The following is a 24,700-nucleotide window of genomic DNA, read 5'->3' on the forward strand; positions in this document are numbered from 1 at the left end:
ATTTTCCTGAGGAAAAGATTTCAGAATAACAGCCTGGAAACTGTGGAGGTCATTCCAATGCTGACACAAGTCAAATTATTACACAGTCCTACACTTGCTTTATTTCATACTGAGGAATTGCAACAATGACTTACAACCAAAATACAGCCTGACGTCCTTTTGTCACCTTTGAGCTCTCATTTGGGCTATCACTATGCAGTTCCAAGCCAGGGCAGCCTTCACTGGCTTTTCCTGTTTTCTTCTTTCTTTGCACTCTTCCAAAGTCCTTTTCAGCCAGGTGTTCAGTTTTTCCCACCCCTGAAAGCAGAAACCATGTTTCTCCTAGGTTTGGAAAAAGTTCTGTAGTACAGGAGTCAATGTCACTTTTGCAATATAGTTTCTGGGAAACGATACTGGTGATTGCACATTGATTTCCACTTTACCTCTAGATCTTCAAAAAAAAATCTATATAAAGTTTTGCATGTGCAAAGGCAGGAGAAGCATATTTATCAGGGCTGGAGATTGTCAGATGATACGTGTATCACTTCTCAGTTAAAGGTTTACAGAAGAATTTAAGTGATATCCAAACATTCAGTACATAACTAGAGGCTCACTGCAAATACAGGGGCTCACTGTGAATACAGGGAGGGACTTGCATTAGCCGTTTTTTGAATATTCCTGAAAATCCAGAATTATCTCAAAAACCAACTGGGATATTCTGGTGAACTACCTTAAGCTGTCCTTTCTGGGACTGACAGAACTTTTAGGAATTAATCACTTAAGAAAAGTGACTGTTTATGGTTCGGTTTTTCGTTTATTTTATTTTTTTTTAATCTGGTGCATTTATTCTCCCAAAGGTCAGATCAGGACTGATGACAAAAATAATTACTATTCTTTATATGTCTGACATTTGAAAATCTAAGTGCTTTTCTTACAAAAGGCTCTGAAATGGAAACACCCATTATTTTGTGTTTTGTAAACTGTAACATGCATCTGAAACTTGCTCTACCTTCCAGTTAGGTAGGCTTCAGTAACCTACGAGTATAACTTTTGTTTAGTAGTTAAATAGTTTCCTCTCACAGTGACACCCACAGGGAGAAAGTTTCAGGAGATTAAGTCAATAAATGACTCCTGACACAACAGCTACATCGCAGCAGGGATCTCATACTTGCAGAAAAAGTCAAGGAGTCCACATCAGCAGAGCTGATGGAACACCTGATGGTTCCTAGATATCTTGCAAGCACTCTCATGTTTAATTTATCTATTTTATATATTTTTTTAAAAAGTAACCTTTCCCAAACCACAGTGGTTTTTTTTGGTTGGTTGGTTTTTTTACCAAGTGACTTCTTTATAAGCACCTGGAAAACAAAGAGTTATCGATTCAGTTCAGCCAGAGCAGCAGCTTTCAAAATGTGAGGAAGGGGAGAGATCAAGCATGAGATGCATGTGGGGGGTCAGTGGGAGCATGAGAAACCTCAGAAAAATCTCATCCAGCCTTCTCTCTCTTTTGAGGAGATAAATAGATGAGAGGGGACTGGGACTAGACCCAGTTTTGCCAAAGGTTTGGGAACAATGAGACAGGCACCAATTATTACACTCTGGGATGCTGGGTGTGGGCTTTAGGGGCAGGAGCTTGGGAAAGCCAGGGAATGGGAGCATGCAAAGCAAGGGAGGCAGGGGAGCAGGGCACAAGGTAAAAGAGAAGGTGTGGGCACAAAATAATACAAAAAGGGACAACTTGGTATGAAAAGCTGAAGATCTCAGGAATCTCACCTTGTGCTGCTTTCTGGGCAAAGTTTGTTTCTTCACACCTGTAGTCTACTCAAACAGACCATGAAAATTCCAGAAACTCCATCTGCTGTTGTTATGAAAAAAGGTTAAAGATGCTTGAGTGTCTGATTTCCTCCCAAATTCCAGAAACTTTCTTCTGCAACCTTTAGAATCAGTGAGGTGGTACTTCAATTCCAGGAAAGCTAGACAAAAAGCTGACCTTTTACTTCTTAGAAACATATTTTTCTTCTATTACCTTTTCATGTCAATTTTTAAAGGAAACTTGTGCTTTCCAGGACTCTAAATAATTTCTATGTGACTTTTTAGTATTATGAATTCATTGTTTTAAAGCAATGTCATTGTTAAAATTAGTGCTCATTCCTTTTTCTGCGCTACATTCATAATGCACATGAATCTGGCTATTTAAATAAATATTTTAATTTGCTGAAGGTAGAACTGTGACTAAGTAGAGATCTGTATGAAGGCTGAACTCTATAGTGTTTGGGATGAAAAAGACTTATTTCAAAATTTTTTCTTTTCTTAGGTACAAGAAATGTTCCTGCATTAAACCAAAATTTGTTACTGACCCAGGATAAAAAGAAAAATAAAAAAAATAAAAAGCCCAACAAATTCCCAGTCCAAAACAAAATTACGAAATAAACATACCTTAAAAAAAATAATCTTTCTGGAATTGTTTTGTGATGTGTTAGATGAGAAACAGCATGGTTTCTTCAGCTAAAATAAAGATGTCCCTGAGTTCCTCCTGGAAACATGCTGGATCTGGGATCCTCACGGATTTACTTGAATTGATTCCCATTGCCTTCCTCTCACCTCCCCAGCCTCTGGGCTCAGTGGACTAGGGCCAGCCCTGCCTGAACACTGATGTTCCCGCTCTCTGCTGGCAAAGACCTGCCACCATGCTCGTCTTCTGGTGTTACAACCTCTAAAAATGGAAAATCAAAGCCAGCTTGGATGAGGCTCTGATCAAACTTGTCTAGTGGAAGGTGTCCCTGCCCATGGCAGGGATGTTGGAACTAGAAGACCTTTGTGGTGGTTTGAAACTCCAAATAATCTAATTTTTAAGTTCAAGCCCCCCTCCAACCCAAAACATTCTCTGATTCCATGAAAGTGGTGGGGTTTGCTTGTGGGTTCGACTGCTGTCAGGTCACTCTTCCCAAAGCCACTTGGGTTCTTTTGCCAGCCCAAGGTGGGTGATGGGCTGTGGGTTTGGGTGCGGGTACAGAATCACAGAATCAGCTGGGTTGGAAAAGACCTCTGAGATCATCAAGTCCAACCTTTGACCTAACACGACCTTGTCTTCTAGACCGTGGCACTAAGTGCCACATCCAGTCTCCTTTTAAATACCTCCTGGGAGACGGTGCCATTCCAATGTCTGATCACTCTCTCTGTAAAGAACTTCGTCCTAATGTCTAACCTAAACCTCCCCTGGCACAGCTTAAGACCGTGCCCCGGTTGCCTGGAAGAAGAGACCAACCCCCACCTGGCTTCAACCTCCTTTCAGGGAGTTGTAGAGAGCGATGAGGTCTTCCCTGGGCCTCCTCTTCTCCAGGCTGAACAACCCCAGCTCCCTCAGCCTCTCCTCATAGGACTTGTGCTCTAGTCCCTCCACCAGCCTCGTTGCCCTTCTTTGGACATGCTCCAGCACCTCAATATCCTTCCTGAAATGAGGAGTCCAGAACTGGACACAGTACTCGAGGTGTCCAGTTCAGGGCCGCTCAATTCAGGAAGGATATCGAGGCACTGGAAGCGTGTACGAGGTGTCAGGAGCGGGTGCGTGGTGTCAGGAGGCAGCACTGCAGATGCGGATGCCTTTGCTGTCCGTGCGTGCGATGAAGTAGCTCCAGGAGCCCACGCCTCGGGGACCCTCGCCCGCAGCGGGGCCGCCCCGGGCAGCGCAGGGGACCCTGCGGGGCGGTGGCTCGGCGGCGCGGGCGGGCCCGGGCGGGGCGGCGCTGGGCGGGCGGCGGGGCTCGGCCCGGGCCGGGCACTCGGCCCGTGGGCCGGGAGGAAGCGCCAGCACTTCCTCCGGGGGAGGCCGGGCCGGGGGAGGCCGGGCCGGGGGCGGTGCGCGCCCCGCGGGAGCCGCGGCGAGGCGGCCGCACACGGCGCGGCGGGGGCGATGCGGGCCGCCTGGGTGCTGCTGCCGGCGCTGGCCGCGCTCTCCGCCTACTACGTGTACCTGCCGCTGCCCGGCGCCGTGTCCGACCCCTGGAAGCTGATGCTGCTGGATGCCACCTTCCGGGCGGCGCAGCAGATGGTAAGGCGGCCCCGGCACCCGCGGCTCTGGAGGGCCGGTCGGACACCCCCACCACGGGGGGAAGCGCGGCCGCGGTGGCGGTGCCCGCCCGGGGCATCCGCGCAGCAGGAGCGGCCCCGCACCCGCACAGCCCTCCCGGCCGTGCCCTTTGTGGCTGCAGTCGGGTCCCCGGCATCGCTGACATCGCTGGGGCCGGTCCCGCTGCACCGGGCGGTGCCGCATCCAGGAGGAGAAGCGGGGTCGGGTCCCGCTGTGCCGCCCTGGCTGCCGCGGCGAGACCGGGCTGATCAGCCGCGGGTGTCGTCCCGGTCGGTCCGAGCGCTGACGGTGCCATCGCTGCCCCAGGGCTCGCCAGGGCTCGGTCTGGTGCCCAACTTGCCGGCTCTTGGTCAGAAAAAAAAAGAATTGGTGGGGTTTAATCTGATGCATTATGCGTGCCTTAGGGAAAGATCACATATAAAGCTCTTTCAAATATTAATCTGCCTTGATTTGGTGTCTTGTTACTAAACAAACTCTCGGAATGCTTGATTATTTTTTTTTTTTTTGTCACAAGGCAGTTGTCACTTCACGATTTCTTCCTTATTTTCTGCCAGGGTTTTTATGCTGACATGAAATATCTCAGAGATGACAAAATTTCTGATAATGGCTTTAGCTGTGAACTTTGCTTTTTTCTAGCGTGATCTGATCTTTTACACGGACTCATCAGTCATGGTCAGGACTGATGTAAGGCACTACCTATGTGAAAGCTGAAAGTTGTTTTGTTTTTAATTCCCTAGCAGTATCTCAGTTTACTAAATTGGTTCTGAAATGTGCAAAAGCTTGTATTTCAAGCAGATGATGATCCCCTTCAGAAAGGGATTAAATGAGTTAATGGACAGAGGACTCATAAATGGACTAGGTGGGAATGTACCTGCTACGTTCTTAATACAATAACTGTGGATGGTAGGAAGCATGAGGAGAGTGGACTATGCAGTGTCCAAACTTGTATATTCTGCCTGAACAGCTTCTCTGGGTGCCACTGTTGGAGACGGTCTGGAACTAAATAGAACTCTCATCTGGTCCACTGGGACATCTTCTCATGGTCCAGTTGTATTTCTGAATCAAAGTTTATCTCTAGGATGAAAGGATAAAACCTATTTGCTGTATAGGATAAAACCTGTGCACTTGTATACCCTCACCTATGCCTGATAGGAAAATTATGCAGACGTGGCCTACCATAGCTTAATTCTTCAGTAAAATCTATGGCTTGACATTCACCTGCTCCATGTTTTTAACTCAAGTGGCTGAATTGCAAGCACTCAGCTTGCCCATTTCATTGATAAGTACAGATAGAAGGGCCATGGTGCCTGCCTAGCATTCTGCCTGCAAAACACAGTGTCACAGTTTGTTCAGTAACACCTGAATCAAGGCCAGAACCTCTGGCTGAAGGAGACCTATCTTTAGAAAATCATATGACTGTGACTATATATACGTATATTGCTGCTGCCTCAGGTACACATTCAGTTTGTTTAACGTTGGGCATAGATGCATTCTGGTGCCTCTAGCTTGGGAGCTGAAGGGTATCTCTTTTGGGGTATTGTAGAGGTCATAATTCCAAGAGGAGCTGGCAGGACAAAGCCTGGTGGGTGGCAGCTGGAGCAAGCTGGCAGGCAGGGCTGAGGTGCCCACATTTGTCCTGCTCTCTGGGGCGAGGAAGTCTTTGTTAGGGGAAAGTGGTAATTTCTTATTTGTTTAAGTCTCTATCCTTAGAAATAAAAACTTCTGTAGTGAGAAAAATTACTAAACAAGTAACAGTTCCTGTAACATTGCTTACACATCAAAGGGACAAGTGAGTTTTACACAGAAGCATAAAGGAAGTGAGTTGTTAGAGGTGCCTGAATCACATATCAGGTGAGCCATGGGGCATTCGTTTCTGGTTATAGAGAAGGTGCTTTCCAAGTGTTCAGAAGTCTTTCTGACACTGAGATAGCACAGTTGGGAATAAGTGGCTGTCATTAAGAAGGAACTGCGTGAACCGGAGGTAGGATTATAAAAGTTAAGCTTGAGTGTTTACTTAGGCAGCTTTTGTGTGTGTGTGTCTATAAAATAAAGTGTATGTCCTTTCACAGAGCTCAGCTTCCTCTTTCTCTAACAGCTATTGAAGGTCAAATGGTTTAACATTTCTCTCGATGTGACTTGAACTTTCACCCACTTCTGAATGTATTTCCAGCATGCTGTTTATTACTTTGCTTTGTAGGTTTGATAGCAGACAGAAATACCTTTCTAACTTGAAAATCTCTGAAATGTAGTGTTGTCCTTCTTTTTCCCGCAAACTTCCACTTGGTTCAAATACAGTTAATTGTCATTTGCTTATTTTGAAATAGATTCGTGAAGATTCTGATAATTAAGTGTGATCATTTCTTGTTAGGGATAATATGTTTGCTCAGTGCATTATTAATCACTGTGAATAAAAGACAATAGGGCTGTCCCTGGCTTTCAGCATATTAATGGTAAGGTTTTCACTTGTGCATGTAGAGTTTTGTCCTGATCAGCTACAAATTTTTTTACAAGCTTGGGACTGAGTCAGTGTCCTGGCTCAGCATGAGACTTCGACAAACGTTCAAGTATAATCACATGGTTAAAAGAGTGCATAATGCTTATAGGGCAGTTTCTCTAAATAGGTTTCAAAACTTACTACAGAAGGGAACTGATACTAGTCTTAAATTGGGGGGAGCAGAGATAGGAAGAGAGCCTTATCTGAGGTCACAAAAGTTCCAGTGAAGGATACTGATCTGGGTTTTCAGAGCCCTGCTCCTTTGCCCTCTTTAATGCCCTGTGCTGTCCCAGAATAAAAACAGAGGAACTGAAGCTTTAATAATATTAATGAATTGATGTGAAAGTGCTAAACAAAGAATGAGAGTAATTTGCCCCTCACCTGTCTCAAAATAGGACATGGTAACATTTTTACAGAAACCTGTAGTATAACACAGTTTGACCTCAGAAATTAAAAAATATGTACATACATAGGCATACAGGTATATCAGAACTTGGCTTCACTGAAATTTGGAAACCCACATAAAATTAATTGCGGCATTGAGTCATAGATTTAGCTATGGTTAAGAAGTGTCTAAAGCAACATCTCATAATTCTGCTGTAACAGCAGTATTGATACAGGCATTTTCCACTTCTTCCCCTAACTACTCTCCCTTATAGGAGTAAAGAGAGCAGCATATGTTATTAGCCCTTTGAAGTAAGTTATTTCTGAATACCACTGTCAAGATACTTGCTATTCTGGTGCATGGCAAGGAAGAAAGTTGTTGGGTTTTTTTTTGGAATTGGGACAGCTGTTTGCAAAGGTTCAAAAGGATAAATGGATTGGCATAGAGGCCATAGATAGATGTATATGGAAGAAGGTAGGCAGCTGTGCAGGGCAAAAAACTCCTCATCAGCCAAGTGTTTCCTTCATGCTCCTCTGCCACTCACTCATTCTTGGAATAAAATCAATCATGGAACATCAACATTCAGGAGTAAAGAAAACAGTTCTTTCTAACATTTTAATATTTTTCTGCCCATATATTTCAGTGTGTGTGACTTCTGGACAGATGTAAATAATAGCTATAGACAGCCAAGTAAGTTGCTGATGTTTCTGGATGCAAGAACAGTTTTGCAATTGGTTTACTGGAAACCAGGTTGTTAGTTGTGACAAGCAACTGTGTCTCACAACACTGGCACCTGAACAGAAACTGAGCCACACTGAAAGTCTTGTATGCAGTAACAGATAACTTTTTTTGCTATCTGGTGTAAGAGCAGATCCTTGTAGGTGAATAAGTATATGCACAAAACCTCACATTAAAAGGTAATCTAGATTTTGCTTCTAATTAATTAACTGAAAAACAGTCTTGCTGGGTTTTTTTCAGTTCTAAAGGAAATTTATACAACTAAGAGCGCTTCTCTTTGAGGACTGTCTTTAAAATACAGTATTAAAGGACAGTATTAAAAATACATGTTATATACTGGGCAACAATGTGCTAGAATTGAGAAATCATTTTGTAAAATCACCCTTAAACAGGGTGAACTGCCTGAAATGCACATAAAACAATATGTCCTGCACATTGCTAAATGGGGAAATGATCCTGTTTGTTTTTCACTAATCTCTGTTATTGATTACAGATATTGTAGTTGGCATTTTGGCCTTTAATGTTGACAGAAATATGTTTTGCAAGTCATGCCAGAACTGACAATAGTGTCTGCATCTTTTAAGGTAGGAAGTTTAGACTTACATAGTTCAACCTCCCAGTTCCAGCATCATTACTCAGTTGAGTCATGAGGGAGATTTGGCTCAGTCACGAGTAGTGCTATATGTAAAAGAGCCTTAGCTGTTTGCCTAATTCCTGATCCTCCTGAGGTCAGTGCAGGACCTTGGGCCTGACCAGCTGCGAGGGCAGTGGAGGAAACAGCTGATATGTTGGGCTCAGTTTTAGAGGCTTTTGTGCATTCTGAACACGACATGTCGCAATAATTCCATGGATAAAGGTCAGAGGCAGTGTTACATATGGAAGTCATATGAGGACAGAGAGAATCCCAATGTGCTGAGTAGTGTTAGAGGTTGCTAGACATTAGCAACAAAAACTTTTGGTTTACTTTTTTGCAAATGATGGAAATAGAGTACTAGTCCTTGAGGGACGTAAATGTAATAGCAGGGAGCATTTGGAATTCTTCATGAAATTACCAGCTGAGGAGCCAATAGAAAAATCCAGTTCGGAGACAGATATTGGTGGTTAAAGGTGAAGTAATGGTGCCTCTCTAGAGCAGTACTTTTTTCATTCTGCCTGCTTTTCATCACAGCCCTGACTCCTTTCTTCATTTTTGAAAAAATTCTCCTACACCAACTGAATCTTTCAGTATCTGGTACCCCTCATCAAAGAATTTACCAGAAGTTATGTGGCAGTCTTGAACAGTTTGGTCTCTAGTGAGTCTCTGAGCTGTCCTTACCTTAAAACCCCAGTTATGGGAATGTCCTGGTGAAAGAGGAGTTTGGGCTGTAGTAGTTGCTTTGCCTGACTTGGTGGAGAGATGAGGAGCTTTACAGTGTGAGTGTAAATCACACAGCTGTCAAGGCAGACATGGATCACAGGGAGCCAACAGCACAAAAATTAAAACCTGCAATCAGAAATGAGCAGTAGTCAGTCACTAGGGCTACTGTAATATGCTGATAGAGGTTTTTTGCCAAATTGGCTCAAATGCCTGCAAAATACTCATGTTTGTCCTGCTACCTGCCCAGCCCTGTCTCCCAGGGTCCTGCTGCTCATCCAGCTCTGCCTTGCTTCCCGGCAGCTGAGCTCTCTTGGTGTGTGTCACCCCATTGCTCAGTCCAGCCCATAATGTGAAGTTCACCAGTTAAGTTTCCCCAGAACTATCTGTTCAGAAAACAAAAGTATTTTTTTCAGACAAATGCATAAAATCAGTCATTACATGGGAAAACTTGCAGCTGTGACCCAGAGAGAGTGATTTGCTGTGCCTGTAGCTGGCAGAGCAGTTCTGGGCTAGTTGCCCGCAGGCCTTTCATCTTTATACTACCTCCTCTTTTTTCTGTAGTTTCTTAATTTCCCCCTTGTCCTTTTGATTTCTCTTCCTTTTCTCTAGCTTTTGGTACGACAGCATTGTCTTCTCTCCCTTTTCACCAGAGAACATCACCATTTTCCCCTTCCCTTCCCTTCCCTTCCCTTCCCAAACCTTCCCTTCCCTTCCCAAACCTTCCCTTCCCAAACCTTCCCAAACCTTCCCTTCCCAAACCTTCCCAAACCTTCCCAAACCTTCCCTATCCACACACATAATTCCCACATATATTTAAGTGCTATATTTGATAGCCTGCAACAGCCCTGCAGGTTGTAACAGGAAAGGTGGTAAAAATCACAAATACCAGCAAAGATCAAACCTGTAATTGCTCACATGAGATGAAGATTCCAGTTTTATACTGGATTTAAGGCAATCCAGCTATGGACTGCTGCCAAAAGGGCTGGTCCCATCCTTTGCCCTGCTCCCTCTTCCCTGCTTTGGGGTATCAGTAAGATGGTGACATGGTTGAAGTTTAGTTTTTCCTCTGGTTTTGCTGGGTTCAGATTGAGCTGGTGCAGCAAGGTCATGCTCTGAGGCTTCTGTTTATTAGTGCACCATAAGAAAGGTGCCAGGGAAGCACAGCCATTGGGATGGGTGCATCTTCTGCCAGGGGTATATCTATATTACAGAGTGCTAAGATATTTTATGTATTTTTTAAATATTTATAGAGAAAAAAAGAATTTTATTTTTAAGAGTTTTGGGCAAGACTAGCTGTTTGCCAGCAAAAAGTGCAATCCTGGTGCCTTTATAAATAACAAGCCAGTAGGCTGATTAGATGGATCTACTTACAAATAATCTGTGTAATAAGTGCTTGGCAAAAAAACTGCCTATGCCTGACAAATAATTAGGACTGTTGCCCTGATGTAGAAAGCATCTCTTCCAGGTTTATGGATTCTTGGAAAGAGTGGTCTATTTCAGGAAAAATAGACATGAAAGAGTGTGGTAACCTGCAGATGGCCGGGGTGCTCTGAGGTTTGAAGAGCAGGGCAAAACACTTCCTGGTAAACACCACTAAATAGCCTTGAAAACAAAACATTCCTGATTCCAGGGAACATGTGGTAATCTTGTCTACAAAGAGTGTGAACTAAAGTGGGAGAAAGCAAAAATGAGACATCTACTGCAGCACAGTCAGCCTAAAAAAAAAAAAATCTACTAAAACATTGTTTTCCCTGGCAGTATTTCTAAAACTGCTTCCCAGTGTTTACCTTCCCTGGGAACCTCCATAGGGCACTGAGAGGATCAGACCTTTATCTGGTTACATCGGTGGCAGCCCAACAAATGGTGTGCCAAATTATTAATAGATGTATTGCTCTTCAGATTTCAAACTAGAACTGGGTTTTCCTGTGGGAATTTTAAGTAATGGTGGGAGAAAAGCACGGGCTGAAACTTATGAGATACAAACAGCCTTGTGAATTCAGGATTTCTTCCTGCCAGGTGGATACTTTGTGTTTCTTCTCCCAGAGAAAAGCCTTACAGTATGAAGAAATGATATTCCATCTAAAAAGCAGCAAACATTTTAAAATTTGGATTCCCACCAAACCATCTCAGCAGGGTGACATTACCACAAGTCAAAGCAAGAAAATAAAGTAGTTTTTGCAAATTTTGGGAGTGGATTCCTCTCCCAGCTCACATAACAGCCCATTGTATTTGGCATAGTTTTAAAAAAAAATAAATATCAAAGCTTGTCTTTTTTCTACAGCAATGTAGAAAGTGGAAATGGGGCTGTGCAGGGCCTTTTCTGAAAGCAAATGTTTCAATTTTTTTACATTCAAACTAATTAGGACAGAGAAAAAAGTTACATGTAAGAGGTTGTGGCTGTAGGAGACAGATCTGCTTTGGCAGGGATGCTGATGAGTGCTTCAAAACTTGCTTTTCCTCCGGAGGTGGGGGGGTGTGTGCAGTTTTTGTGCATATTAAACTATGGCAACTATCTGTTCTTCACCTTGTGAATGTGGTTAGACCGGTACCTGGGTGACCCCATCGCTCAGGTGTCAGCATCTTTAATTCATTGGAGCAGTTGCACTGCAGTAGTGGGACTGGCAGAATGAAAACAGCAAAGTGGTTGTGTAGGAAGGCTCTATATAATAGTACACCTCTTGTTCCAAGTATTTGGCATCTGTTCATAAAATAAAAGGTCCTAGCTGGCAGTTTTCCTCATGGTAGTGTTCCTACAGGTGTCCATTGGGTATATATATTACTTTTAACTCCCAGCTCCATTGCCTTGACTGAGAAAGTTGCACAAAAGGCTTAGATGATTATACAGTTTCTGAGCTTCATCACTAGGACAGAGATTAACTTTTCAAAAGGGGAAAAACCCCCCACTACTTTTTCTTTTTAATGGCCTGCCTGGACATCATAGTGCCTGCAGTCCTTTGGCTCACCTTTTGCCTCCCCTTCTGCACCATCCAGGGAATGGGAACAAGTGTGCACCACAAATACTGTGCAGGTCATATGTAGGGAGCAGGTTGTGACCATTTCAGCTGGAGGAGTGCCTTGAATGGTTCACTGAGAGAAACAGCTTTCTAATCTGTTCAGGGCAAGATTTTAAAAATAAACATGAAAATAAAAGTACTGAGTGGCCAAAGGGGATAAAATCTGTCTCCTCCTACTGTAAGAGAAAGAAAGATCAGATCATTCTTCATTTTCGTGGTGTTTTACCCCCACAAAAAAGTAACACACTTGAGTCTCTGGGGTTGGAAAAAAAGTATCATTAACCATGGATAGTGTTTCAGATCCTTCCCAATTCAGCAGGAAAACATAGGACAAGACAATAAACACCCTTATATTCCTTTAAGACCATTCCTGTTTTCAAATTTCTTTGCAGTCTTTGGAAACTTTCTTAATTTGGAAGACTTATGCTTTGGGGATACCTTTCCACCAAAAAACATTGCCTGTGTGGTATTGCCCTCTGCTGGCACCAGTCTGTGGAGCTTCACAGGTCCCACAGCGGAACATGCTGGTGACGTTTGTCCCCTTCCAAGGTGTCTTTCAGAGGGCCTGAGTGCTCCTTCACAGTTGTGGTCCACGAAGTGCTCATGGCTTGATTTTTTCTGACAACAGAAAATCTTGTATGGACAGCTTTTTGTTTTAATAAAGCTTTAGAAGCACTAAAGGTCCTTGATAATAATTCATTTTCCAGTGAATATTCTAAGAATCCACATTCAGTTTCATGTAGGACCTGCCCTTTGAAGACAGCTACATTAAACCTCAGTGTGGTATCGTATGATATGCTCTGAAGTAACAGAAATTTTTCTTCTTCTTTTTCCCCCCTAGGGCCACCTGATTCACTATCTGAGATTCAGCCATCACTTGATAGTTCTGAATTATTTGATTTCTACCTTTGATTTGTACCAGCTGGAGTCTGTCTCCTCTGAAGACATTAAAGTCACAGATGCTGTTTTTGACGGTGTGGAAGTCAGAGTGTTTGAACCTCCTGCCAGGGGAGATGAAAGCCTCAAGCGCAGCGTTGTTTACATCCATGGAGGGGGCTGGGCCTTGGCAAGTGCAAGTAGGTTTCTGCCAGTAATTAAATAGGGTTCTGGTCTGCTTTTCTCCTAGCAGAAAAAGCCAAAAGCTCTTTTTCCTGCCAGGAATGACAAGTATGCTGAATACCTGAATTCAGTAGTAACTGTCTCCACTCTGGTAGATCAGTTCTAAGGAGAGAGGGAGAAAAACATCATGAACACACAGTAAAATATCTTATCTGCACATGAGCTGCACATGTTACATCCTGAGAGGACAAAATAGCTTATTATTTAAATTCCTGGGATGCCTGAATGAGCTTCTTGGGCCAGTCCCCCACTTTCTGTGGTCATGTGCACGAGTCAATCCTTGGTGATCAGGATCCAGTGACTATCCAGTGTAAGGGGTTTGCCCGATTTTCACAGAATAATTAGCAGAAGAGTGAGCTGATCAACACTGCATGTGACAGCCTTGCTGATGTTTGGTTGGTAAATAACACCTATCTGGGAATACACATTGCTGAGCACAGACAATGGGCAGCACAAGGGAAACCCGTAGAGATTGGTTCCTGTCCCATGGTCTGGCCTCCTGCCCTAGGCAACCACAGCCACCACGACATAATTACCTTGAAAATAAATGCTGTTTACTGCAATTAACTTGAGAACCACAAATATGATCTGAGAAAGTAAGGTACAGCTATAGGCAAGGATAAGGTAATCACTGATCCCTTCCACATCCTACTGGAGGAAAACAGCCTTGGGAGGAGAATGGGCAATGTGGTTCCTGTGGCTGCTCTGAGATCCAGATCTGATAGGATTCTTCTCCCTTTTCCTTCCCCATTGCTCCTGTCACATCCTGAATTCCATACAGCCCTGATGCCTTCTGTGGCTTCCTCTATAGGAAAAGAATATTTTAGGGGTTTTCCAAAATGATCCAAAACACAGACTATATTGACTGCATTTGAACTATGCATATACAAGTCGTTTAGACCATGATTTAAGTGAAATTTAGGTTCCTGAATAACTTCAAAATCTGGCCTTTACCTGCCTTTGGAAATCCCAGTCTCTTTGTCCTGTAGTCCTGTAGCAGTTAAACATTTTACTCCTCTTCCTACGGAGGAATTGTGCTTTGAGATGGATTTTCTTAGCCCTGCCTAAGCATTATTTGTTAACCTCCTGCCTGCCTCATTTGTTCTTTAACAGTTTGCATATGACTCTTGTTGTGCAAAAAGTTCATATTAAATTGCAGTGCTTTGTCTGGGTGATTATAACTTGACTATGTCAGATGTATCCTGAGTCCAAGGATCAGAAGTTAATGACACAATTGCTACACCTAAATATTAAATTCTCAGTCTAGATACTTCAGGAAACATTTAGTGTCTCAGTATATTTTATAGTACCAGGAACCAACGATTAAGTAACTGGAAAGGAACAAAATTAAAGATAATCAATCCTCTGATAAATAGGATAGCTGTGATTAATCCTCCCTTAAATGAGTAGCTCAGTTGACATTAATGGGGAGATTCATTTGAGTCAAAGCAATGCATGCTATAATAAAATGAACTACAAGCAGTGACTCATACAGTGATGACTGTCTCTGGATGCTAATGCCCCCAAAGCACTGGGTACCTTAAATTTTGCCCAACTGAGAGAATTGTGATAGGTGGGTGAAATGACGTGCCTCAAGTCACCAAGAAACAGAAGAAGAAGGAAACATTAGGCTGCAGGGCTTCTGAAGACATGAATTATGTTCCCTCTGCTACAGCGTGCATTTGGCACTTGATCATTTGCAAGCTGATCTCATTTACTTTGCTTATATTTGCGTGATATTTGTATATTTTCTGGGAAGGCTCAGGTGCAGCTTTGTGACTATTGACTCTTATGTCCCTAACACTATTCCTTTCATGCCAGGAACAAGCCTTTACATCAACCTGTGCAGAATCATGGCTGACTCTCTGAACGCTGTTGTTGTCTCTATTGAGTGAGTAATCTAAAGCTAATCAATTAATTTTAAGGTATTAGAAATATGTAACATAGTTCTTTTAACTTTTGCCTTGTCACTGGCTTGTGTATAAGGCTTTAATTTGGACAATAATTCTCTATACCAGTCTGATATTCTTATCCTTTTAAAATTGCAACAAAATGGCATGGTATAAAAAAATCATTTGGGTTCCTAATTATTTTAGAGGTCATTTTAGAAGACAGAAGTGTGGGAAAAGAAAGTAGCACTGAATTCAGTTGGACAAATACTAAAAAGCAGTGTTAGTGCATCTTGCAGTTTTACCTGCATGTAAAGAGTGTAGCTAAAACCTGAGATCACTCAAATACCAAGTTATGATTCTGTAAATACTTGTGAACTTTAAAAACAATCAAACAAATAAAATCAAACTCGTTTGGACATGATTTGTACCTGAAAGAGGGCTGAACCACATGTCGGTGCCTCCTCATGTAGAAAGAGGGACTTTTCCCATCCTCAATGGCCACTCCCACTGCTGCAAAGTATATTATTAATATTATATTTAATTTTTATATATGTATCATACTAAATATATCCATATTAAATCCCCCACAAGTCTGTCTATAACCCACAGTTTCTAAGCCATATTGAGGAAGGGTCTGCCACATAAAAATTATCAAATCATTTTACCCCTGCTCATTAACCAGAATACACTCTGGGGTCTGGCAGTTTTCTATTGCTTTCCCAATCTCCCACTGTTCCAGTCACCTCTTTTAAGCCTTGTGCTTCCCTCAAGATCAGAAAACTGCCAGACAACAGAGAAGCAGGGCTGCTTTTTTAACACCTTGAACAATTCCAAGGTAAACAAACCTCTCACTAGCTAACTGCATTACCTAGATGGCTCCAGCTTGATTGGTACTGTTCCCATCTTTATTGTCACCTTCAATATTTTCTTTTGCAAACCCAATCACTTAATATAATTACTCAAGTTTTCCACCTGCAATTTGTTACATACCAAGCTTTGTGATCTAATTGCGACTTAATTATATGGAGTTGATGTTACTCATTTGATACTCATTATAGTGTACTTTAAAGTGTTGCCTTTTCTTTTCTTTTTTTTTACTGCTTCGGTTTTTATTAGTAGAGATAATGAAAACTAAAAAAAATCAGTTGTTGGTTATTCCAGACGAGCGGCAATCACAGTATTGAAAAGTTCCTTGTTGTTCGTTTTCTGATTTGTGCTGGTATAATTCTGCCTATTGCTCTGAGTTACTATTTACCTCTTCTCTTTAACCATTATATCCTTCAGTCAAGGTGTTTGTTCTCAATTAGTCAAGTCTAATTAGATTTCTCATTGGTTTAATTGCTCGTCTCACTTTCACAATCTAAGCACAGTCTGTTACGCAGCTTTGCAAGGAGTTCCAAAGGACACTCTCACATTCCTATATGTGCAAGATATAGATTTCTTTCCGAAGGCAGGTCACAACTGGAGCGTGAAACTTGTAATCTAAGTTTAAAATTTATTCTGCGTATGAAACTTCTTTTAGCTTACAGTCTAAAATTAGCTTAAAATCAGAAAACTGAATTTTGGTTTGCTTGGCTCTACTGAGAATGTGTAAAAGCTGTTGTTTGAAAAGCTACAAACAGAAGACGTGCTTTGTAGCATAAGGCCTGGTTACAACTCTGAGATTTCAAGTTATTCAGTAAATACAGAGAGACTTCTTCTTCACTGTTGTTTAGAAGCTGAGAAAACCTCATGTCTGGGATTCAGCTGCTGGCTGCTCCTGGCAGACTGTTTGCTCTCTCTGCGCCTCAGTCTACCCACCTGCCCAGTGGGTATATTTCTGCTCCTCTCCTTGACAAAGGAAAGGAATTATCAGATCTGTTGCATTGGAGCAAATTGGTATTACTCAATTTTTTGGCTCTTGTTCATTTCATGGCACAGAGGTGCATACAAGGTTTGTTTTCTCCTGAGCATGGGTAAAAATTTGGGGAACAGAACTGCTTAGGTGTTTGACTCAGCGGAGTCTGTTGGGTGAATATGATTTACTCTCCTTCATACTCATTAAGGTGGGAATTTGGATCAAAACCAGACTGAGTGTAATGACTCCCTTGCCAAGGGTGTCTTAAGTATTAATTTTTATAATGCATGAGGAAATCCTCTATTGGGAAATCCTAGGAAAGTGCTGCACAGTTTTATACTATCTTGGTGTTATTTATATCTAGTAGGTTCATTTTAATCTTTCTGAATAGTTATAATTAATCTAACATTAATTATAAGATTAGGTTTTACATAAGTATTACACACCTCCTACTTTCCCTGTAGTATTTATCCTAATGAAATAGTCATTTCCAGTAAGGATTACCTGATATCACCTGTTAATCCTGAAGGAGAGGTACAGTGATGGTAATAATTGTCTCTCATCCCTTTGTTTTGTAGATACAGGCTGATTCCAAAGGCCTGCTTCCCCGAGCAATACCACGACGCTCTTCGTGCTACAAAGCATTTCTTGCAGCCTGATGTCTTAGCTGAGTATTCAGTTGACCCAAGTCGAATTGCAATCTCTGGTGACAGTGCAGGAGGAAATTTGGCAGCTGCTGTGTGTCAGCAGGTAACATCCAGTGTCTGTTCTGTGTTACAGTACAACAGCCAGGGTCAGCCATGCAGAGAGACTGATGGATTCTTTGTGCTGCATCAACACAAGGTGATGTGCCAGCCCTAAAAGCAGGATGGTACAAAGCCAGCAGCTCACAATATGAATCACTTGGAGTCCCTTCCACCTCAGAGTATTCTGAGAAATTTCTGTCTTGCTACAGTTACGAGTTGTTATGGACCAGATTTTAAAAGCAAGTAGCTAAACAACTTTTTTTTTTACCCATTTTGCTGGTTAACTCTTTATTTTTCTAAGTAGGCATAATTTATCAATATAGCTTCCTATTTTTTAGATAATTGTCTCTGAAAATGTGTTTTTATTTCTTTCAGATACAAATGAAGAACAAAAAAGTACAATAAATGATGCTTAATTCTTCTGCTATATTTTCTTCCTGTAGCATTTTGCAATTTTAAGGAATTTTTTTTTGTATATCTGCAGTTTAAATGTAAATTAAATCTGAATTTGATCTAGTAAAGAGTTTAAAGGCAGCCTGGGGCAAGTAATAATATTTTTCATGGTTGAATGAATTATTATTATTACTAACTTTCCTATTGCCATAACCCTTAGTGATAAGAAACCAGATACCATGTCCAGACAATTAATTATCATGACAACCTTGCAATATTGAATTAGGGTGGAAAAATTAATAAGAGGCAATTACAATAAAAGTTTCATTGTTGAGGACTGATAAACATGATAATACCATGTTTTGGAAAAAGCATTCCTAATTTAATTTTCTGATGCATACTTCTTTTTAAACAAGATAAGATACAATAGAGAATTGAGTATCCTGTGTAGAAGATGAAACAAAGAGTTTGCTGACTCTTCCAGAAAGAAAACTGGGGGCACCAAATGAATAATTGGTAGACTAAAATGAAATGCAAGTGGCAGGGTCAATTCGGACACAAAGAGGTACTTCTGCGCTTGGTGAGCCTTTGCTAGAGTAAACCGTGGATGCCAACAATCTGCCTTTGCTGAAAAAAAAAACAGTTAGATCAATTCATGGAAGAAAAATCCATGAAAAGCTGTTAAGAGCATGAGCAGCTCCTTTAATTCAGGAAATCCTTCAGCTGCCACTTGTTAAACTGGGCACTGTGTTAGAGCAATGCCACTTTACACTCTTTTTTTTTTTAATCTTGTTACACCCTTCAGTAAACTTCTGTCACTGATTTCTGTTGGGAACGGGATACTGGGTCTGCCTGATGGCCATGTTACAAGAGGAGAGGAGGTTAAGGCTGATGATACTTCAGACCAAAGAGCCACATTACGTGTATAAGGGCAAAATTCAGCCTGAAAATTGTCAAATGAACGTTCACTTGTATGAAATTCTACACTGATATATGTTTATAATTGCAATTCTGTGCTCTCTGTTTTTCCCCACAGCTTAGCAAAGAGGAGGATTTGACCGTCAGACCGAAACTGCAGGCCTTAATTTATCCAGTCCTTCAGGCGTTTGACTTCAATACACCCTCTTACCAGCAGAACAGGAATATGCCCGTTCTTCCTCGCCATGTCATGATCAACTACTGGCTGTATTATTTCAATGGTAACCACGACCTGGCTCACGCACTGCTGATCAACAACCACACCGCTCTGGACGTTGGCCAAGCTCTGTCCTTCAGGGGACGCCTGAACTGGACGTCTCTGCTGCCGCCGTCGTTCAAAAAGGACTACAAGCCCGTGGTGCAAACCACGGGCACGGCCGAGATCATCCAGAAGATGCCAGCGCTGCTGGACGTGCGGGCAGTGCCGCTGCTGGCAGACAACGAGACGCTGCAGCTGCAGCCCAAGACGTACGTGCTGACGTGCGAGAACGACGTGCTGCGGGACGACGGGGCCATGTACGCCAAGCGCCTGGAGAACGCGGGCGTGGACGTCACGCTCGACCACTTCCACAACTGCTTCCACGGCTGCATGATATTCACCCTCTGGCCCACTGACTTCTCTGCGGCCTTCCAGACCAGGAGCAGCTACATCAAATGGCTGGATGAAAACCTCTGAAGAGAGAGGGTTCCTCTGGAAGGCACGGGGGCGTGAGGCTCTGGTGTCAGTTCCTGCGGGAGAGCAAACAGTGAAAAAGTGCACTTTTCCAAATTCTGACTTAATCGTTCAGCTGCGGCTGCTGGGGGTGCAGACCACTAACTGCAGCGTTTATTAGCTCCATTGGCCTTGACTAGAAAAGTGTTTTCAGAAATATTTTTTCAAACTTCAATTTTTTTTCCACCTTGTTTCAGATGACTATTGCCAAACATAAACAAATTTTGAGCAGGGAGATCAGCATTCCTGTAGGATTCTTAACTGGCTGCAACATTCAAGCTTTGATTCTTAATTAGGCACAAAGGCTGGGGTTTTCAAGTGATGTGAGATAAAGCCAAACACCTTCATCTACATCTCAATATGTAAAAATGGGAGCTAGTTTGCAGCGGTGCTGAGCATCTGCTGTTACAGTGTGAGCACTCACCTTTGACAGTAGAGCCATGCATTTGAATGACAAGCATGGATTTAGGTGTTGGCTTTTAGGCACATAGACAAATGGCTCATTTAAATTAAAAAAAAAAATAGCTCTTCTGGGCAGTTGAGATGATGCTGGGTAAGTCCCTTAGCCAAACAAGTAATTCAGCTTTGGAATTTGGTCTTTACTACCTTTTAGTTATTTATATTTTAAAAAAGGACTAAATATATTTTCAATAAAAAGTATGATGGAATACACACGAATATGTAGGGTAAAATAAAATGTGTAGCAGCACAATCCAGATTTCTTAGGTGAATGACCTTCAAAGCTGCTACTTATTTGGCTAAAGAATGTGACTTCATCTGTGTTTAAAGCCTCAGTTGTACGACTCCTTACAGAAAATACTGAGCTTACTACAAATAATCTGCTGTGTGGTTTGCACTAATGTTTGTAATTATTAGTAGAAGTTTTTGTTCATTAACTTTTCCTTTGTGCTTGTAGTCTTAATTGTATTTCCTGCTTCCTGGAAGGAGGGAAGCAAGCAAATAGAAGTGGGCTCCAATATATAGGGAAGATTTAAACCTGAGCTTTGCAGCTGAGCTTTGTCTGTCTTGTAGACTGACCCAAAACACTAGGTAAGCTGATCTTGCTATTGAGCAGCAAATTTCTACAGTTTGAGCCAATCTGTAAAGTTCAGACAGGCAGGACAGGGGAGAGAGCCCATTTGTGTCAGTATATATTGTCCAGGGTGCAGCAGCAATGATAGTTGTGTCAAAAGCCCAGTGTTCCTGGGCAAAAAAAGAGAGAAGGGTAGATTAAATTCATCCTCAGCTTTATCACAGACTCAGTGTAGGACCCCAGGAGAACAAAAGCAATCTCTTTATGCTCCACTTCTGCAAGGGAGGGAGTAGTAATTTCCTACCTCACAAAGGAGCTGTGAAGCTGAATTCACAGGTGTGTGGGAAGCACAGGGATGTGAATGTAACTGGTAGGCAACAACTCCCATAGCTTTTGACTTTCCATTCTTCTCCAAGATCGGGCTTGGAGCAGCCTGTCCCACAGCTGGAGTGCTGCTGGGCTGTGTGTCCTCCTGGGCAGTTGGCTCATCCCTGTCTTGGCTCCTATCTAAGTACCCCAAGGTGAGGCTTCTTGGCCCTTGGAGATCATAACAGATTTCATCAGAGCATTTCTTATGGTAGGATTCTGAAAAGTTCTTCTTAAAAAATCCAGACCAGGTACTGGTAGATCGAACTGCCTTCTGACATTTAAAATATATAGAACAGATCATTTTCACTGGGTTTAAAATAAGAAAATGGCTTTGCTGAATCACTGCTTCCTAGAAACATCAGGTTATTAAGTGTTTGTATGTGTTAAGAAAGGCTATTAAGGAGGCAAGGCCTGGATGTCAGCTCAGTCATGCAGGCCAAAACTCATTCCCAGCATAGGTTCACACGGAGATCACAAGGCAAAGCTTTTTCAACAGTGGCCCAGATTCTTCTTCCATTTAGCTCGTTACAAAGACGCGGTGGAATTAGAGCAGCCAAGTGACAATCTGAATCAGCATAAATTTTGATCAAGATATCCAATTAACACTGCAGAAGAATTCAAGCTTTTTATCTGGATTCAAACCCTCTTTCCTCCTTTTCCCCATAAACACAACTAAAGTAGATAGAATTTATGCTTAAAACAGACAGCAACCAAAGTTACGTCTATTCAAAAGACAAATTACTAATCTGCCCCAGAGTCCTTTTCCATTATATGGAGACAGCTACATTTGCCTGACTTTAAACTATCACTAAAATAGTAAAAAAAAATACTGACAACAGGCTTCTTCCTGAATTTCCCACTTGAAGAGTAGACCAAGTCAGAAAAGATGTAATTTATATCTACTTGCTGTCATTAAAAGATAGTAAAACTGTAGTACTGGAAAAAAAGTGGTTAATATTCCTATAAATCCTATAATAATTAAGTTTTCCTGAGAGCTGTCTGCAAAGCTTTAGCTCAGCATTTGTTTATAGCTAAGTTATGAATATCTGCTATGAACTTATAATATAATTGCTGCTGGTTTTTTAAACTGAAACGAAAGGGAGAGCTGGAATATATATGTTCATGGAGTCGGTTGTAAATTTCCTTCATGCACTGAAGCACAATTAAGTCCTGGCACAAGAAATCGTAGTAAGTTTATAACTGGAGTGAACGTGTTTACTAAGTCATCACCAGCCTGGTGCGACACCCGAGATGGCAGCACAGCGTGGATGGGATGTTACAGTATTAACTACTTCTGTCAAAGTATCTTGACTACTTTTATCTTGCAGCCATGCGGTTCAATACATGACAGCTGCGAAGATAAGTGATGGATCCTACAACATAGAAAAAGAGGTCTGAGTTCCAGCTCTGAAAAGACCTTTAGTATACAGCTGCACAAGACATTTGATCATATTCAGTGTAAACCTTGAAATGTTAGTCCAAACTCAGCTTTCCTCCTCCTTTCCTTTATTCTCCTTTCCACGAAGTCCCCGTGCCCTAAACTAAAACTTTAGAGTTGTTTCCAGCCGTGCTGCTGCAAGCTCCTAGAAACAGCACTAACTCAGGATTAGGGAAAGCTGATGCCCGAAAGCAAGGGATTAAGGTTAATCCATGTTGCAACATCTCGATTTGTTCATGTGTTTTCCTCCTTCTCCAAGTGTTTCCTCAGGCGTAATTAGCACCTTCATCCCTTGGTTGTTTCACAAAGCGGTTTAGGGCACTTTGCACGTTGTAGGATCAGACCAGGTGTTTGTAACAATATTTCACCTGTGCATGGTAGAGTCAGTCTTGTAAAAGGAGATACTCTGTAAGTGTGTCTGCTTATCCTTTCCTTAAATCAATGAGTATGGCTAGCTACCATTTTAAGACAGCTTTTCTTCCCATCCTACAATTAGACTTTATCTCTCTATTGCAAGAAAGCTTTAAAAAAAATAATAAAAAAAAAGCAAAGACGACTTGCATAACAACCTGTAGTCATTCATATTCTACTTTCATGGACCTGAGCACTATATTAGTAGGTTCCCGGTATTTTGGCCAATATTTGAGACATAAATTGAGGTTTTTGTCTCCCTAATTTAGGACCTCTTAAAGTATGGGTGTTCAGCATTTCTGGAAGCTCTGACCTGTTTAAAGATGTTCCATAATGCATAAAAATCACAAATAAGTTGAATTTCCTAACCTTAATCTAAATAATTCTAAAATTGCATCCCCAGCCAAAGCAGAAAGGCCATTGTGGGTTTTAAGCCCTACAAATAAAAAGAAATGCTTTTTCTTTAAAATGTTGTTTTGTAGCATTTGGGCCTCTGTATTTTTTTAATCTCTTACCAAACTTTATTAGAAACTTTTTAAAATAAAATAAAAACATTAGAACTAGATAAACTTGAGTTAAACCTTTTAAGCTGCTATGATCTGTAACAATGAAGTTAAAAAAAAAAAGCTGGTTTAATGTTCTCATATTTATGATGTTCAAAACCCCAAAGTACAACATACTTGATGTGAATGCATTCAATATCTTATGCATGACTGATTTTTGCTTTTTTTCCCAGAGCAGGGGAGAAATTTGTAAGATCTAATTACCAGTGTGATTTGAGATGTGCTATGAAAATGAAGAACAAATAAATAAAGTGAAATGTGTCTATGATTTATGTCTTTTTCACAGGACCACTGATTTTGTATTTCTGAACACTTCCATTTTGATTTCTGGTTGTTTTCAAGGCAGGAAACCTTGCCTGTGCATCTGTGGGCTGCAAGGGTTACTTCTTCCTTCTTTGTTTGTCTCAAATGATTAATAGTGACCACATCTGCTGGTGCTGAAGAGTGCCTTGTACCTGCTCTAGTGCTGTTGTTCTCTCTCCAGATAAACAGCAGAGCTCATGTTCTCCATTCATTTTTATATGAATAGGTTATGCATATGTTTTAGCCAGTGAAAGTCCAGGTTCCTTTTTCATTCCTATTTGCCTTCCTTTCACATTCTTTCTTTCTGAACTGTAATCCATCTTCTGTCCCTGATCTCTCATTTATTGATGATCACAGGAGCATTGCTTTTGAAATATCCTAATGTGGGGGTTTGCCATTTTGTCCAGCAGGCTCCTGTGACGTTCACAGAATATAAAGCTTTCCACCTGCTGAAAAAAATGGTGTGGAGGGAAAAAGCTTCAAAGGACTTATAACCCTATTTTTTAAGCCAGCAGGAGTCATACTCCTGCTTGCATTAAATTGAATGCATTAAAAATAGCCAGGGCCTCATAGAACATTTTTTTCCAGTCGTGTTTTCTTAGATGTCATAAAACATCTGACTGTGCAATGCTTGGCAAGCCCAGGGCAGTGCCTCCCACAGCCAGGTGCGGCCGTGCAGCGCATCCCGTGCCTTGGTGGTGCTGGAGCTGGATGTCCCTGTTCCCACTGCAGCACCCTATTTCCCACCTTCCACCCTCACCTGGAGCAGCAGAAGGTTCCTGGTGAGGCTGTGACTGACGCAGGTGTCCCTCCAGCCCACAGAGCCTTGTGCCTCTGCATCCAGAAATCCCA

At 41.9% G+C, this 24,700-nt stretch overlaps 1 protein-coding gene across 1 annotated transcript; it reads left to right on the forward strand.

Moving 5' to 3' along the window:
* The first annotated feature begins 3,875 nt into the window (after positions 1–3,875).
* On the forward strand, positions 3,876–23,817 carry NCEH1 (neutral cholesterol ester hydrolase 1). The gene is made up of 5 exons (XM_017827733.1): positions 3,876–4,027; positions 12,896–13,130; positions 14,995–15,064; positions 17,481–17,652; positions 19,078–23,817. Exons 1-5 carry the CDS (start codon positions 3,890–3,892, stop codon positions 19,693–19,695), a joined length of 1,233 nt encoding a protein of 410 aa, XP_017683222.1. The 5' UTR covers positions 3,876–3,889; the 3' UTR covers positions 19,696–23,817.
* The last annotated feature ends 883 nt before the right edge of the window (positions 23,818–24,700 follow it).

Source organism: Lepidothrix coronata, unplaced genomic scaffold (genome assembly GCF_001604755.1).
Source record: "Lepidothrix coronata isolate B3197 unplaced genomic scaffold, Lepidothrix_coronata-1.0 Scaffold142, whole genome shotgun sequence".
In the NCBI taxonomy this organism is placed as follows: Eukaryota; Metazoa; Chordata; class Aves; order Passeriformes; family Pipridae; genus Lepidothrix; species Lepidothrix coronata.

Excerpts from the sequence above, each read along its gene's own strand:
- NCEH1 (XM_017827733.1), top strand. The coding sequence starts at position 3,890 with ATGCGGGCCGCCTGGGTGCTGCTGCCGGCGCTGGCCGCGCTCTCCGCC. Across the intron at positions 15,065-17,480 it reads GCTGTTGTTGTCTCTATTGA|ATACAGGCTGATTCCAAAGG; the intron begins GTGAGTAATCTA and ends TTTGTTTTGTAG. Across the intron at positions 17,653-19,077 it reads CAGCTGCTGTGTGTCAGCAG|CTTAGCAAAGAGGAGGATTT; the intron begins GTAACATCCAGT and ends TTTTCCCCACAG.